A 17552-nucleotide genomic window follows, 5' to 3' on the forward strand; every position below is an offset into this window, starting at 1 on the left:
ATATATATATATATATATATATATATATATATGCAGAAAATAATTTGATATTTGGAACATTATTTACATTTAATTATCAAAAACGTCCTATTGATGGTCCCCTTTTATTTTGTATATTATATGTTTGTTGTATGTTGCATTTGGGTACCGTAATTCTTATCTCTGTTACTCTCAGGAAAACTTAGAAAAATATGACCTTAGATGGAGTAACAAGAGTGTTATATCAGTGAATAATGCCAGTACGGAAGGACAACTGCTGAACTGAATGATGAAGGCTGTCACTTTTTAAATGTCTCAGTAACAAAATCCTCTGAATAACTATAACATCCAAAATAAAAACACAAGTCATTCATCTCAAGAAATGAAGGCAGAATGAATTAAGATTTGAAGTGTACTAAAAAAACATGGATGTACATTCTTAATTTTGAGTTTAAAAGACTAAGGAAAGGATACTATTAATTTGAGCTCATTGTATGGATACTGGTCCAAAGCAGGCCCAAAAGGAGAGGCAAAGGTGAATTTAAATAGTTTTGAAGGGATGCCTTCATTTCTTATACCTACTGACAGTTTTTTTTTCAAAGTCATGGTTATATTGCCTCCTGCTTGGAAAACAGCTCTATTTCCTCTTAGCGTTCACACACTTGCAGACCCAGTTCATACCATCCTGAAACAACATTTGAGTCAGAAAGTCCAAATACTGTTTTGAAGTCAAATTTGACAAACAACAAAATGTATTCCAAACCAACCTGGACTCCTTCTCCTGTGAGGGCAGAACAGGACTGGATCTGCCACACTCGGTCTCTGATAGTGTGCAGATTCAAACCCTCGGCTATCTCGGACGCGGGGGCTGCCGTGAGCAGGTCCTGCTTATTTGCAAACACTAGAACCGGGACACCGCTGAGCTTTTCTTCGTCAAGCAACTCAGCCAGCTCCTGCATGCAGATCAATTCACTTATTTAAACACTGAAAGCATAAATTGCTTGGAATAGTGAAGAAAGAATAGCGACCTGTCCGGTTTCCTCAAATCTTTTGCGGTCTGCACTATCAATAACGTAAATCTGAAATCAAAAAGAGTGTCCAATTAACAACATGTTTGGAATCAAAGTGGATTGTGGGATGACTTTTAATCGGACAAATGATCTTACCAGTACATCTGTGTTCTCAAAGTAGTTCCTCCAGTAAGGTCTAATCTTTCGCTGACCACCGATATCCCACACGTTTAATTTGAATCCTTGCGACTGGACGCTCTTGATATTGAAACCCTACAGAGAAAGAAAAAGAGTTATTAAACTTGCATTGGTAATAAAATGCAGCAGATCCAGTAAATTATCCATGCATTAACTCTAATTGGCTTTATGTAACCACAGGGTGACCATATGCCTCTTTTTCTCCAGACATGTCCTGGCCAAGACATCTAAATCGCCTAAAATGTCTGGGATTTGGTGTTGTTTTCCTATTGAGATGCTCTCTAGTCCTCATACATTATATAAATGCGTATGTTCATTAGTTTGACCACAAGCCACGATTGGACGATTATGTACAATGCCTGCACACTATTGCTCAATTCACTTTTCAGTCAGGTATGAAAACAACAGGGGAAAAAAAGCCAAACCCAGGACATTTTAGAATTCCCAGCCAGGACATGTCTGGGAAAAGGAGTACTTATGGTCACCCCAAGTAATTATATCACCTGTGTTGGAGTAATATGAGTGATGTCTTCAGATGCCAGCTGTTTCAGTAAGGTGGTCTTGCCACCATTGTCCAACCCCAGAAGCAATATCCGCACCTCCTGGTCGGGGGTACTTTTGAGTTTCCGTAAAATTGATAACAAACCCTGAAAACCAAGTAAAAAGCGCAGATTATACAGTGCATCAACAAACAAACAGGTTTCAAGAGTAGCGATGAATGTTCAAGGGACGTGTAATTAAAGAAAATAGATCTTTATATAGTTTCCCCTATAAAACGGGCATAAAAAGAGACTTAAGATCCTCGATTCTCGACCAGTCGTGACACCTAAACAGTCCTGCAAGCTAATCTCATCCACGGCCGAGCACCGCTGCTCATCTTTAATACCACTTGATTAACGTTACAACAGATCCACGATTCTCCTCAGACATCATAGCTAACAGAACCCAGTTTCACAATGTGACGGAGATGAGAATGTTGACTCTCAAACAAAACGCGTATACAGGTACGACTATGTTTATTGTAAGCGCTTTAACTCACCATCTTGTGATTCTGCCTCCTGAGCTCCCGAGACGCCGCTGAGGGTTACTAAGGGGAAGAGGGGATGACGTAGTACGCAAAGAATACGTGTGACGTAGTACACAGAAAACATTTAGCTCTGCTAATGATAGCGTTAATGTTATAATGAATTATACTAAGCCTACCGATTTCAGTGATGTTTATATTATCACCTGCTGAGGTGATTTGATCCTCAACAAATGAACAGTTTATGTTTCTGTGCACACAGATCAAATAGGATATGTGGAACTGGAAGAGCATTTCATAATAAATATTCTTCAATTTTGTGTATAATGTGTAATATATTATACATTAAATGTAGATGTATCAGAACAAATCAGTTGATTAGTAAAATAATAAAAGCCACATGTTACAAATACTTCAGAAAATCACGAATGTAACCCAAATATTAGGGGTCTTAATACATGTCTGTATAAAAATATTAAATCAATTATTTGTTTAATAGAAAATCAATATATTCAATCAATAGTGTTCCATTTTTAAAGGGATACCATTTCTGTTGGACCCCGTCATAACGCCGCTCTGAATGATCCGTTCACTGAATCGTTCCGAGCAGTTCGCGAGTCAGCAGCACTGAACTGAACCACTGAAATGGCATACTAGTAACGAGCATTCTACTGTTACTATTCCTGCCACATTCATTTAAATATATGGCAGAACAGGTAAGCGTAGTATGCTCTTCCGAATTCAGCTAACGACTCGTTGAACCGAGAGTCGAAGAGTTTTCATTGAAAACACTTTTTACAGCATGCGGTCATGCATGCCGGATGCCGCACAACAATAGCTGAATCAGTTGTTTCGAATCGACTCTTTGAACTGTTCGAGAGAACCGATTTGCGGAAATCTGACGGAGGGAGATTCTTCTCTTCAGGGATTGGAAGGTAGAATGCCACGTGCTCGTCTACGGTTGCAAGCCCACATCATCAAAGTGCTTAACCCACTTCATTTTTTTTACTACCACTACTACTGTAGCGCCACGAGATATAAACAGGAGTGTCACGCCACCTTATAAAGGTATTTTCATGCGACACATTTGATATTTGTGGTTTTGTCAGATTTGTTTTGACAGCGCACATCCGGGTGCTTGTGTACAGTGAACATGAACTGATGCAAGCTGCTGGATAACTTACAGTCTTTCTGATTCAGTCCTCAATTAGCTGCTACTTTGTATAATGTAATTTCAGGCATTGCTAGTTTTATGAAAATTCATGCGTAATGTTTAAGAAATCTTGACGTTTTAATAGCGAACGCATACTTTGTTATCCCACTTAAGAAATTACATGTCGAGGTCTGTTTCCTTAAACTTCTTGGTAACATACCTAGTTGCTATAGTTACCTGTACATATTTGTATTAGTTTCATGATATTTTATTTTAATCACAGTATATGTTTTACACGTTTTCTGTTAAACTTCCAGTAAATCAGGTTAAACCGGTAAGGAAACAAATTAACAAAATGGTCTTGACAAGTTGGGACCCATTGACAGTCATTCTTTGTTTGCTTGTTTTGTGTACTTGTGCATTCAATTCCCTGCATTAAATAGTGAAATTACAAATGTCAAATCTTGTCCACCTTCACCTGCTTTGCACCTGCTTTTATATGCACTGCTTTCATTTTTATGTAACACATGCAGACTGTAAAGTACACTTGATGTTGCCGTGTACTGATAGTTATAGTATCCTCTACAGTACATTTCTACGCCATATTGTTTGAGAGAAATTACTTGTTAAGGATTGGTGGAAACTTTGTTGATTTTTAACTTAGAAGACTGAACTAAACTGGTTATGATTAGCTCAGACTCTCAGGAGTCCATTTGTCACTTTCACTAGTCAAGATTATTGGTATCAAGGCCCTGGTCTGTTTTTTTCCCCTGATATCCAAACATCTGTTTACACAGCTGGCCTCACTGTAAGAGCCTTGGTTTTGACTTTCTTATCATGGCATTTGGAAATACGCTGCTTTGTTAGATGAGAAACCAGTTAGTAGTAAAATTACACTAATGAAGAGAGCAAATAACTCACATTTTCGTTTGAAGCACCTGTTGGAATGACACCTTAAATAACAAAAATTCACCATTTGTGAATCAGAAATTGCATTTAGTTTGCGCCAAACATTCAGACTACTTTGGTCTCATCAGAATATGATTTTCATCCGAAATGTCACATTTGTTTTGTTCTGTGTCTTAGCATAATCTATTCTCTGTAGACTGGAACTGGAAATGATCAATGCATTGAATATTTCTTGTTTTCTGTTGTTTTTCATTTAGGCTCTTTGGAAGGAGTCACATTTTCGTTTGAAGCACCTGTTGGAATGACACCTTAAATAACAAAAATTCACCATTTGTGAATCAGAAATTGCATTTAGTTTGCGCCAAACATTCAGACTACTTTGGTCTCATCAGAATATGATTTTCATATTCTTAGTGTCTTAGCATAATCTATTCTCTGTAGACTGGAACTGGAAATGATCAATGCATTGATAAAATTTTTTTGTATGGTCGTGTAGGACAGTTCCTGCTGTGGTGTTCTGGCAGTGGGTTAACCAGTCTTTCAATGCTCTGGTCAACTACACCAATCGCAATGCTGCCTCCCCCATCACACCAAAGTAAGTTCCTGTGACTTCTTTCTTTGAACTTTACTCACTTGCAAGATATTGTAGGTTTTAGAGTATACCTCTTAAAATGTGACTGTCCCGTGATACCTAGCGATTTATTAACAGATGTCTGGGAAGGAGCTTGAAATAACAGATAAGCTTCAGTAACAGATATGGGTTTTTGTTGTGTTGTGTGTATCTTCTTTGCTCAGGCAGATTGGAGTAGCTTATGTGACTGCAACAAGCACAGCGCTGGTCACTGCGGTCGGGCTGAACCTCTACACAAAGGTATCACTCAGCCTCATATAAATAATTAAGGGAATACTCTATGACTACAGACAGGATCTTGGATATGCAGCTGATTACAATAGAACATTTACAAACGGAATATTGAAATATAAATTTGTGTGTAAAAACAGTGTTGGGTGTAATTAATTACTTAGTAATTAGTTACTGTAATTTAATTACTTTTCCCTTGAAAAAGTAAAGTAAGTGATTACTCTTATTCTTTCTGTAATTTAATTACAGTTACTTCTTATGTAATTGAACTTAATACTGTATAGACTGTAGAAGATTTATATACAATACAATAGTGGATTTAACATCAAAATTTAAAGTCTAACCTTAAAATGCATGCTTTTATGTATCCTTCTCACTTTAAATACTTTGGTGAGTTAATAAGAATATTGGTAACACTTTAGTGTCCAATTCACACTTTTAACTAGTTGGTAATTAGCATGAATATTACTGGGATATTGGCTGTTTATTATTACTTAAAAAACACATATTAATGTCTTATTCTGCAAGACCTTATTCTAAATCCTTAATCCTACCCAATACTTAAAATTAACAACTACTTTACTAAGTATTAATGAGCAGTAATTGGAGTATACTGAGGCAAAAGTCATAATTAATAGTTGGTTAATAGTGAGAAATGGACTCTAATCTAAAGTGTGACCAGAATAATTTATGTAGTTATCTATTATTTATTTGAAAGAATAAATAATAGATAACTATTATCATAGTCTGTTATTTAGCATCTTTAACTTTTGTCTCCTCAGAAAGCTCCTCCACTGGTGGCACGCTGGGTGCCGTTCGCTGCTGTGGCCGCGGCTAACTGTGTGAACATTCCAATGATGAGACAACAGTGAGATCTCTTATGTTTCCTACCAGCTTTTATTTTGGCAGGTCTAACTCAATAGGTTCACGTGTCTAGATATTAGTATATTCAGGTTTATTCTTTCTCATACAGGGAGATTTTGAACGGCATTGCTGTGACGGATGAAGATGGAAAAATACTGGGCCACTCAAGGGTGAGGAGCATTTATCTCACCTGATGAAACTAGTTACAGCTCTGCTCTGAAGTTTACATTCTCCTTGCAAAATCTGTAAAATGTGTATCAGTTTAGAAAATGATATCATAAAACATTTTATGCTTTATTTAGTACTGCCCTGAAGAAACTGCTTATATTCCACATGACAAATTAATAACAGAAATTAAACACCTACGTACCGTTAATTTTTACGACATCCTTGTATATCTTATATTGTATCTAAGATATCTAGTATTGATATAACAATTTATTGTAATTTACATTTCATATATACCCGAGCATGTAAACTTATGAGCAAAACCATTAGTTTAAATACAGTAGATTTGAATGCTTTTAGTGCTTAAAATAATCAGTTTAAGGATAAGATGCCTTTTTACACTATAAACATTCTCTGTTCTCAAGTTATACCGTCTGTGTTTGTCATAGAAAGCAGCTGTCAAGGGCATCACACAGGTGGTCATCTCTCGAGTTACCATGGCAGCACCAGGCATGAGTATGTGCAGAGTTTGGCTGGAGTTATCGGATCTCAGTGCTAAAATAAAGCAGCCCTCACTTCACCCACCAGTCAATGCTGAATCCTGATCCGCTTTCTTTGTTCTTTCCAGTCATACTCCCCATTATTATGCAGAGGCTTGAAAAATACAGATTCATGCAGGTGAGCATGATGTTTATTTTGCATCCAAGGAGCACGCAATGGAAAGGAGAAGTGATAAAATAGCCAGTTTATGATCTACAGGTGTTTCTGTTATAAATTCACTCTCTCTCAGACCTCAAAGCTGACATCTGTTGAGTCATTCTCATATAACAGTCTGTTATCATCAATGCATACAGGTTTCAAATGCTTTGAACTATTTGAATGAATTTTAGCTAATGGTTTAACATGCTTTGTGTAGCATAATAAGGTTTTCAATTACAATTATTAAAAGTCTTACAAAGATAATCTTACTTTTTATTGTTCATTATATTATATTGGGATTCGTGTGTTTGTAAAGGCTATAAACCCCTTGCTGTATGTGTATGATTTTATATTAAACATATCTGCATTTGTTTGTTTCTTCCAATCTGTTGCAGAAAATCACATTTCTTCATGGGCCACTGCAAGTCATGATGGTTGGCGTATTGTAAGTGATCACATTTCTTATTATGAAAATAGCAAGGATTGATATGCCAAATATATGAGATCTTGTTTCAGTAGAAGAAATGACAACATGCCCTTCTCTGTTTCACAGTCTGATCTTCATGGTGCCTGCAGCATGTTCACTGTTTCCTCAGAGATGGTAAAGATTGTAAACATATATTGTATATGCCATTCAATATATATTTTTTATAAAGGTATAGTATATCTTCAAAGGAATTGTTCACTCAAAAAAGAAAATTTGCAGAAAATGTACTCACCCTCAGGCCATTCAAGATGTAGATAAGTTGGTTTCTTCATTGAAAATTAGCATTACATCACTTATTCACCAATGGATCCTCTGCAGTGATTGGGTGCCGTCAGAATGAGCGTTCAAACAGCTGATAAAAACATCACAATAATCCACACAACTCCATTTCATCAGTTAACATCTTGGGAAGTGAAGTCCACACGTTTGTAAAAACCAAATCCATCATTAAGAGATTTTTAACTTCAAACTGTCACTTCATAAGATATTAATTAATAGACTGGAGTCTGTTGTGGATTATTGTGATTTTTTATCAGCTGTTTTAAGTATCATTCTGACGGCACCCATTCACTGCAGAGGATCCACTGGTGAACAACTGATGCAGAGCAAAAATTCTCCAAATTTGTTTTAATGAAGAAACATACACATCTACAGTTTTAAAGGGTTAGTTCACCCAAAAATGAAAATTAGCCTGTGTTTCACTCACCCTCGAGAACTGCTTCCGTGTATGACATATAGCGGAAGTGATAGAAAAGTGTTTATTACATTTGAAATATGGATATTTTTCTTACAAAAAAACGCATGGATTCGCTACAGGAGGCCTTTATTCACCCCCCCTGAGCCGTGTGAGGCACGTTTTTATTATGGATGCGCGCAGTTTATTTAACGTGTTTTGGACTGTTGAACAGAAACACCTGCCCACTGCAATGATAGAGCTTAAAAGTGCCAGGACAATTTTTTATATAACTCCGATTGGATTCGTCTGAAAGAAGAAAGTCATATACACCTAGAATGGCTTGAGGGTGAGTAAATAACAGGCTAATTTTCATTTTTAGGTGAACTAATCCTTTAATAACCAGTGGTGAATACAGCAAATATGGCATATTTTGATAAGGACATTAATGTTATTCATGCAACTTTTTGCAGCTGCTTCTTCCATTATCTCTCTTTAAAATGCTTCATTCAGATGTTTTCATGATAACTGTGGTCTCTGAGCCATACCCAACTAATCAATCATTTGCACTTTGATTTGCAGTTCTATGGCTGTATCCAAACTGGAACCTGAGCTCAGGGAGTCCATCATTTCTCAGTACGGGGAACGTGTCAGTTATGTCTACTTCAACAAGGGACTGTGAGTGCTGGCGAATCAGACTGGATGCACGAGTCATCGGCCAATTAGAAGCTCTTTTTGACAATTTTTTGCTAAAGAAGTTGCTAAAAAGAAGCTTTTAGATTTGAGGGTTTTTTTCATAACCCAAAAAGAAGGTTTTTATGCACTAAAGCATAATTTATGAATAGTTTTTTACATTTGGCCCTGACTGCTGCAAAGAATCATTTTGATTTGTGAATCAAAATTCTCTGTAAAAATACATTTAACAGAGAATTTATAGACATTGGATAAACCTGGTCCAGTTGCCCTGTCATCCGTTCCTGTTGTGTATGATCTACCCTGAATAATCGGGAACAGATTGAAAAGTCTGAGAACTGTTTCCCTCTGATGCCAAACACCGTCATTTACCACATACATCAGGAAGAGTTTATTTGAAAGGTTTAATGCTTTAATAGCCTCTAAAGCCATCAGTGATATCATTTTATCAGATTTTATGTCAGACATTTAGGAATATACAGTCAGATCATAAGTGTTTACATTTAAAATACCAGTTACAAGCATAAACTTCAGGAAAGTACAGTCTAATAAACCTCAGTTTGAAAGAGTATTTCAGTTACCGAGTGTGCCTTAAAAAAAACATTCATGGCGCTCGTTGGGTCCATAGCCTGCCCTCACTGTGAACTATCTGAGTTATGTACTTGTTTTCATCATTACAAGATGATGAAATAAACAGACAGCTGTTGAAATAAACCCCTGGTCTGTGATAATAACTCATGGGAGTTGAACCAAAGTGGACCTTGTGTTTATTTTTATCTACAACTGTGCACTCGATATTCATTTCTGCCACATGAGGGCAGTATCTGATCATGAAAGTTTTGCAAAGGTAAATATGCAGCACTACTGTCAAATATTCACACTGATGGGATAAAATGTACTACAAAGCCTCCAGAGACCACATTTTATGGGCAATCGGAAATAAATGAATGAATACATTAATATGTGTGTGTGTGTGTGTGCGTGTGTATACAGTATATATATATATATATACAGTGGGGCAAAAAAGTATTTAGTCAGCCACCAATTGTGCAAGTTCTCCCACTTAAAAAGATGAGAGAGGCCTGTAATTTTCATCATAGGTATACCTCAACTATGAGAGACCAAATGAGAAAAAAAAATCCAGAAAATCACATTGTAGGATTTTTAAATAATTAATTGGTAAATTCCTCGGTAAAATAAGTATTTGGTCACCTACAAACAAGCAAGATTTCTGGCTCTCACAGACCTGTAACTTCTTCTTTAAGAGGCTCCTCTGTCCTCCACTCGTTACCTGTATTAATGGCATCTGTTTGAACTCGTTATCAGTATAAAAGACACCTGTCCACAACCTCATTACTTGCAGAAATATACATATAAAATACTAATGGGACAAGCCAATGTAGTTTAATGTTTTATTTGGTAATACTGTATATTTATCCGTCAAGTGAACGTTCACATGGGAATTACACAAAGCATCAAAGACATGCATAGTCTGGTTCTTCTACCACAACTTTTATCATGTGGTTCAGACACTAGGTCTCACATTCTTGCTCTTTTCAGCAAATCATAAAAGAGAAAGACCAAAGACTGGTAAAAATAACACAGTGATCATATAAATCAAAGGTAATAACACATTAAAAAAGTAGAAACGTGGAAACAAAATCATTTAACTTACGCCATTAAAGTTCAATAACAATTCATACAAAGCAGTTTAAGTAGTTATAGCTCGATGCATATTAAACATTAACCTTGTAGATTTTTATAGACTATTTGTAAGAGTTCAAGCTCGTTTATGACAACGCTTCTGGTATGAAGAAAGATGTGAGGATATTGAAACAAAAATCTTAATTTAAATCACACTTAAGCAAAAAAAAAAGAGAAAAAAAAGCTTCGTACATTTATGCTGGAACACTGAGAGCCAAAATAGAAAGGCATGAATCGAACGATTACCCATAAGAATGCTCGCTTTGTCGACACAAATGATTTTGGTGTTAATTTTATACAATGATTGTGATGCATTATATCGTTCAAATCGATCAACACTGTTTTGCTTTCATCAGTTCAACCTCAGTCTGTCTTCTCCCTCTTTCTCTCAATCACTTTGACCACATCGGGCCACATGGTTCACCCTGACGAAGCGCCTAGCAACTAGTATTCTAATGCCTCACCCTCAGTCAATCACATGACTTGGCAACGCCCAATCAGGGGACAGCTGCAACAACCCAACTCTGTGCCTTCCTCTCAAGCTGCCAGTAAACTCCTGAGTTTATTGACATCACAGGAGGAAGGAACCTCGCTCATTGTTTCCTCTTTCCCAGTGCATGCTATAGGCCTGTGTCTTTGCATGCCAATCCAATCAGCCTTGTTTTACTCTAGGGCAAAACGAAGGGTCTTCCCATTATTACCATGGCAACTAAAGTCTTACATACCTCTTTGGGTACATAATCTAATAAGAACAATACGGAAGATAAAACAGCTCACTAGGACTTTAGATAACTGATGCGGTAATTCTTAAAGATAAAGCATTTGCAAATCAATAACAAAAGCACTGAAAATGAGAATTACAAAAAAGAGGAGACGGTCCTCTTGGTTTTGTCTTTAAAAAGTGCAACAAGTTCAAATAGTATCATCACTGAACTATTAACGGAGGAAAAAATGCATAAATTGGTTCAGAAAGATAAACAGACATATTGACAAAACAAATTAGGGATGTTCGATTTGTAAATGTGCATAAAAAAATCGAATTAGAGAGGACTTTATAACTAATTATGAACTGTCGTCAGAATAATAGATACCTGCATTGTTATTCCTTCATTTTTCGTATATGCGAAGGATACGCCATGAAGCAATGATGCAAAATAGTGGAAATGAAGAACAGCTTCATATACAACAGTTCCACATTCTGAAATTTGGTCAGCAGCACAATTTTGTTTCTGTCACAAATTCATGCCTAGCGACATTGACTTTGGTCTTTAATTTTCCTTTTTTCCCCCCAAATCCCAACTGTCTTAAGTTCTTTCCAGGTCCCCGCACAGCTTTGAACTATCTGGGAAGTCCTGCCTCACCATTTATCTGAGTGGACCAATTGGCATGGCTTTGGGAAATTACACTACCTTCAAAAGTAATACTTTCAATACCACCCCGTGTGGGTTTAGGCCAGAATACTAGAAACTGAAAAAGCGAAATGAGCTGAGAGACTGCAGTTTTGGGAGATTGTAGAGATCATTCAGTCTTTATGCAGAGAGAAATCTAAGTGCTGTTTTGGGGGGCAGAAAGTGCTCTCGTTTTAAAGATCGTCCCTCACACGATGGGGAGTGTTTTCTGGGTGCCAGCCTTAGGTGTGGTCATTACTTTCGCTCCATTCTGTCTCTTGTTGCGATATCTAATGAAGACTGTACACTAATCTAGCCTTAAGACGTTTCAATTTTAATTTAGTAGAGTTTTGTCTTTATGTCGATATTAACTTACACCTTATCTATGATATCTGTAAGAATCTCAGATTGGGTGATGGAGAGGGCGAGAGATACTTTAAGGGTCTTCCACATCCAGAAATTCTTTCTTGGGTGGCGCGACTCCACGGTACCAGGCGCAGGAGCCGTCTCCTCTCTTGATGCAGGCGTAGTGGTCCGACTGGCGCCCGTGAATTATCTTCTCCGTCACCCAATCTGTCCACAGACACTCCTCTGGGGCACTGATCTCGCATGGGAAGGTCGCACAGCGTGTGATCTGGGTGCAGCAAAAACAATGTTTGTTAACTTGGTGTGATAATGATACCTGTATTTTTTATTATGAAATATTAGCTAGGTAGATGCTTACTGACTCAAATCAAAACAGTCCATCCCAAAGTCTCTATAAGTGTGTTTTTGAATACTTCTATTGAACACAATTTAGTAGTATAAATAGTGCAAGTAGTTTGTTAACAATTAAAAATTCCAGCAAAATGTTCTACAAGTACCAAACCAAAAGATGTACCTTTTCAAATGCAAAAACAATGTGTGTTGAATACCACACGTTATGCACTTTATGAAGAGTTTAAGGTTTATAGGCCTGATGGATGGATGGATGGAAAGAAAGAAAGACACCTAATTGGATAGATAGATAGATAGATAGATAGATAGACGAATGCACTGATAGAAATATGGATAGATGGATAGATAGATAGATAGATAGATAGATAGATAGACAGATAGACAGATAGACCATTCTTCAAATTCTGAATTGTGCACAACCCAGGTTGACAGCATGTTCCACAGTAATGGTTATTATGTGTCCAATACTCGCCTTGCAGTCACACCCCATCTGGTAGCGCTGACTGAGGCTCTTCTTCTGGGTGGCACTCATGGATTCCCAGGGCATGATGAGATCACACAGAATCACGTGCATCTTGCCGTTGGCCTCCGCCTTGCCTGGAAACACAATGTGCAGACAAAACAATCTGAACCGTCTGTGAACATCTGATAGTCACGAGCATAGCGTGGTCCAACAGACAAAATAACAGCACACGAGAACACGATAACAAGTCGCCACGTTTATAAACCAAACCCTTCTGTTAGTCATCTATTGTTCTGTATTATGACTGAACCACATAAAGGAGGTCACTGCAGAGTCAAAGCACAGATTTGGGGAAAAACACTACATGCAAAAGCTTGTGAACCCTGATGGTGGAGAACAGGAGTAGCTAACCACAATTTGGGACTTCACAAAATGGGAGGGAACATGCAAATACTATGACATAAACAACCTCAAGATGGTTTCTATTTTTGCCCAGAGCAAAGGTTTCTGAAGGTCTGCTCTGCTTACAATCTGAAACCTGCGTAGTTTCTACTCAGTGTGGAGAAGGGAATGTGTGCCTTGAAAACACAACCTCAGCAGTTACTCTGCACTACAGGATCAGCTCTCTCATTATTTTACCTCCCCATCTCCTCTAAAACTTCGGCTTTAAAGGCAATTGCTACCCTCCACAGACCTCTGCCTTGTCAACTCTGTAATTTGGGCTCTGCTGGAATGATCTGAGATGGGGAAACCAGAAGTTGTCTGTGTTAATCTTTTGACGTTCTTTTATATTCTGTGTTTTTTCCCTTCAGAGTTGCCTGCTCAGCAAGTTCATTAGAGAGAAGAGAAGAGTATTGAAACCCAGCAGTAAATTCAGCACATTGTACATCAATAAGTCACGGTTTGTAAACTTCTGTCCTGTCTGAAAATGGATCGCCTTGAGTGAAGCATGTGCCAACTGGCAAGTGCTTTGCTGTGAAGGCAGTAACCAATAGCACTGTGTGGTTAGACTGTACATTTATTTGACCAAAAACAACAGCTGTAGTGAAATGACAATCTTTTACCTGAGATGAGGTACTCCTTCTTGCCGTTAGTGTCCAAATTCGTCACTCCGCATACTGCAGACGAGGGTGCGGTGAAGACCACGTCGATATGGCGATCCGGGCCTTTGAACATCTGTTAGAGGACAGCAAAATATCCTTTTATTCACGGCAAGACATTTTCATTGTAGGTTAGATTTGAACAACAGCTGTCATATTCATCCCTCACCTTGATCTGCTTAATCTCATATTGGATCCGCTTGATAGGGTTCCCATAAATATCATTCCCAGAATCCACTTCTTTTTTTCCAACCACCTTGGCCTTGATTACTGCAGAGAAAAGATTAAGGAAAAAAATGTTAATTTCATGAACTAACTGCCAAAAAAACTATCTACTAATACACTATTTGATAAAAAAAAAAAGTATACTTTTCACATGGTATTAGTATTCATTTAGTATTAGTTTTAGTATTAATTAAACTTGCTGTATTTCATATATCTTTCTATTATGGTAAGTTTGAAAATTCACTTAAATCAAATAAACAGGTAAGAAAAGGTAAGAAAACTTTGTGAGACGTAAATAAATTTGAAATAAAATATATTATTCCAATGTAAAAAAAAGTCGTTTTCATGGTGCCTTAAATGTCAAGTTTAATCAACTTGAATGAAGATTTCTTAAAGGGGTCATATGATGCGAATTCAATTTTTCCTTTCTCTTTTGAGTGTTACAAGCTCTTGGTGCATAAAGAAGATCTGTAAAGTTGCAAAGACTAAAGTCTCACTGCAAGCCCGCCGGACGCTCCTTCGTCGAATCCGCCGGCCGCACTGTTCTCAAACACGCTCGCCGCCGCTCACTCAAGCCCGCCCATAAAAAGACGGTATAAGTCATTATAATCCGTAATTATGTCCCCACTGGATGCAACAAATGCCTCGTTTATTATGGGTTTTAATGTTTTTGTCTCGTCGCTCCGGCCGGGACACGAGATCACAGTATGGTAAGGGGTGTAACATTTCCGTCTCACGCTTGAGGTATTCAGCCAATCACAACGCACTGGATAGCTGGCCAATCACAGCACACCTCGCTTTTCAGAACGATGAGCTTTGTAAAAATCGATGTGTTTCAGAAAGGCGGGGCATAGAGGAGAAACAATAATGTACAGTATGTGGAAAATAATGTGTTTTTTTAACCTTAAACCGCATAAACAACTTTCATTACACCAAATACACAAAATAATGTTCTTTTAGCATCATATGACCCCTTTAACTAACTTGGACATATAATTCATCTGAAGTTCCTTCCAATATTATTTTGTAACGTTTTATTATATATGATTAAATATATTTAAGAACATTTTTATATGTATAGAATGTCATCTTATAAGACCACCCGGATGATGTGATTTTTGTGTGTATATAATATATTTTTTTTTTTTGGGGGGGGGGGGGGGGGGGTTGAGAATAAACAACGGTCAGTCATGATTATGTGACGTGACTCTTTGCTGAATTCAAAATTCAGTAATACTCTGCAAAAATAAGTCAGATAGGGAGCTCGTTTTTAATTTTAGCCTATTAATACAACATAATTCAGTGCCTAAGAATGCAGCCATACACAAGACATTTTTACTGTAGCAGTAATCTGCAGGCAATGCAAAAAGAAAATACTTGTTTTGTTTTTTTTTTTTGTTTTTTTTTGTTTTGTTTGTTGGGGGGGGGGGGGGGGGGATTTAGAATACATTTTAAAAAAGAAAGTTATTGATAAATCATGATTCATTCATTAATACTATCATATACAGATTTTACACACAAATTTGATGCATACACACAGTTAGTGAATGAGACCCAATATTTTCTTAACATGAAATCCATAAAATGTGTAAAACAAAAGTTTACCAGAGACATTATAAGAGGAGGAGACTTGCTTAAACGTGTATCAAAATTAATGGAAGACATTGCAATTTCAATATAGCAGCAAAACCATTGCTATCACATTTTATTCCTTATTTGAAATGTTTTTCATTCAACAGTTTTAAAGATTTCTGTTTTTCTCACTTCAGTTTAAGTAGATAGGAGATAGGAGCTGAACTTGCATGACTTGAAATAGCCATCTGGGGCATTTCCAAGATGGCCACCGAGTGGACTGACTTGCCTTCTTAGGACTAAATGAATTTCCATTAGCGTAGCATTTCTGAAACTAAGCAGGGGATTTCCAGTTCCCTATGGAAAGGTAACTCCAATTGCGTCGTCATTGACGACTGGTTGGGGGAAACTCCTGTTTACTCTGTTACTGAAGCCTGATTTGTTAACGTTTGTGTAGTGGCACAAACCAATGGTGCTCAAGCCCGCCAGAGGGGGCAGAGCTGATGCTATATAAGTCGGCCTGGAGCACCATTTCATCAGAATCTTCTCCTTCAGCGATGAGACCATCTCTTCGCTGACTCTGCAATGAAGCAAGAAGCCAAAGCAAGAAGCTCAGCCTGCTCTTCCGCTGTCGAACCAAGCCACTGCAACGGAAGGAGTTTCCCCTGCGGCCATCCGGCTGGATAAAAAGAGCAAATTTTCTGAGCAATTTCTCATAGCGTGTCGTTTCAAATGTCGCTTCGCAAGTGTAGCTCGTGTAAGGACCCACTGCATGAAGCTGACGGTCACAATGAGTGTGTCACCTGTCTGAGGGTCTCCCACGCAGAGGCTTCATGTTCTCACTGCAAGAAGACTCGCCTATCTTCGCTCGCGGATCACCTTCTTCCACGAAGGCAGTCCTCCCCGCTCTGTTCTCCCGACTCCTTTCTCTCCAAAGAGGAAGGAATTTCTCGGGCTCGAGTGATGTGGTGTGGGCCCAGTGCCCGTGTGCTTCACTCTTCCCACCGGTGTGCTTTGCACGCGAGGATCAGCGCCCCTCGTCGGATGCGAGCGGCTTGGTCTCCTTTGGCACTTCTGAGGAAGAGGTGGTTGTCGACAACTCTATGTCCTTTACAGCATCTGACGCTGACGAGTGGGCATGTTCCGGCAAAGAGCCTGAAGTAGAGGTCTACACGGAGGACCCAAGACCCGAGGACCCGGGATTCCGTATGGGTTCGGGGCTATATTTTAAATGGTCAGTCGGGTCGGGTTCCAATCTATTACTTCAGGTCCCGGGTCTGTTTAACATTGTGTGTAATACCCGAGTCGATCGGACTCGGAGAACACCCGGCTGTTATCAGAGTCAGTCAGCGCTGTGCGTGTGTTGTTTTGTAACTTTAACAAAACAAAACAAAACACGAGCGACGTCATCAGAAGCAGGGTGGGCGGAGTTAATGCACACGCACGGTGATAACGGATAACTTAATGAGTGATGTGAGTTATTATTGATAATTTTTAAAATAATATTATGAATGAACCATCTTGTTGTTATATCTAAAATTTTTGCTCAGACTCGGCTCAGAGAGCACAGAGATGATAGCAAATAAGTAAAGCTAACGTAAACAGCCATGGCACTGGACAAGCAATCGTTATTATAATCCAAATGGGCAAACAGTCTAAATTAT

At 38.1% G+C, this 17552-nt stretch overlaps 3 protein-coding genes across 3 annotated transcripts in view; 1 reads left to right on the plus strand and 2 right to left on the minus strand.

Moving 5' to 3' along the window:
• Positions 1 to 24: 24 nt before the first annotated feature.
• On the minus strand, positions 25 to 2310 carry arl3b (ADP ribosylation factor like GTPase 3b). Its single transcript, XM_016251066.1, has 6 exons — positions 2227 to 2310; positions 1691 to 1834; positions 1146 to 1262; positions 1008 to 1058; positions 747 to 932; positions 25 to 664 (listed from the first exon to the last, which is right to left on the minus strand). Exons 1-6 carry the CDS (start codon positions 2227 to 2229, stop codon positions 617 to 619), a joined length of 549 nt encoding a protein of 182 aa, XP_016106552.1. The 5' UTR covers positions 2230 to 2310; the 3' UTR covers positions 25 to 616.
• Positions 2311 to 4764: 2454 nt separating this feature from the next.
• LOC107565783 (sideroflexin-2-like) lies at positions 4765 to 9692 on the plus strand (the record flags this gene model as incomplete). The annotated part of the gene is made up of 9 exons (XM_016251058.1): positions 4765 to 4868; positions 5069 to 5144; positions 5918 to 6003; positions 6109 to 6169; positions 6617 to 6683; positions 6796 to 6845; positions 7262 to 7311; positions 7420 to 7467; positions 8609 to 9692. Coding segments are annotated over 9 exons (642 nt in total), but the record flags the coding sequence as incomplete, so codon positions are not given.
• Positions 9693 to 10108: 416 nt separating this feature from the next.
• Positions 10109 to 17552, minus strand: part of timp2a (TIMP metallopeptidase inhibitor 2a) — a 37326-nt gene continuing 29882 nt past the window's right edge. Inside the window, exons 2-5 of the mRNA XM_016251083.1 lie at positions 14261 to 14361; positions 14056 to 14167; positions 13001 to 13125; positions 10109 to 12445 (exon numbers count right to left, since the gene is read on the minus strand). Coding sequence (XP_016106569.1) covers positions 12248 to 12445; positions 13001 to 13125; positions 14056 to 14167; positions 14261 to 14361 — 536 coding nt within the window. The 3' untranslated portion in view covers positions 10109 to 12247. The remainder of the gene's footprint in view (positions 12446 to 13000; positions 13126 to 14055; positions 14168 to 14260; positions 14362 to 17552) is intronic.

The sequence above is a fragment of the Sinocyclocheilus grahami genome, unplaced genomic scaffold (genome assembly GCF_001515645.1).
Source record: "Sinocyclocheilus grahami isolate Dianchi unplaced genomic scaffold, SAMN03320097.WGS_v1.1 scaffold1027.1, whole genome shotgun sequence".
Lineage (NCBI taxonomy): Eukaryota > Metazoa > Chordata > Actinopteri > Cypriniformes > Cyprinidae > Sinocyclocheilus > Sinocyclocheilus grahami.

Excerpts from the sequence above, each read along its gene's own strand:
- arl3b (XM_016251066.1), bottom strand. Across the intron at positions 1,263-1,690 it reads CTCATATTACTCCAACACAG|GGTTTCAATATCAAGAGCGT; the intron begins GTGATATAATTA and ends CTTTCTCTGTAG. Across the intron at positions 1,059-1,145 it reads TTGAGAACACAGATGTACTG|ATTTACGTTATTGATAGTGC; the intron begins GTAAGATCATTT and ends TTTTGATTTCAG.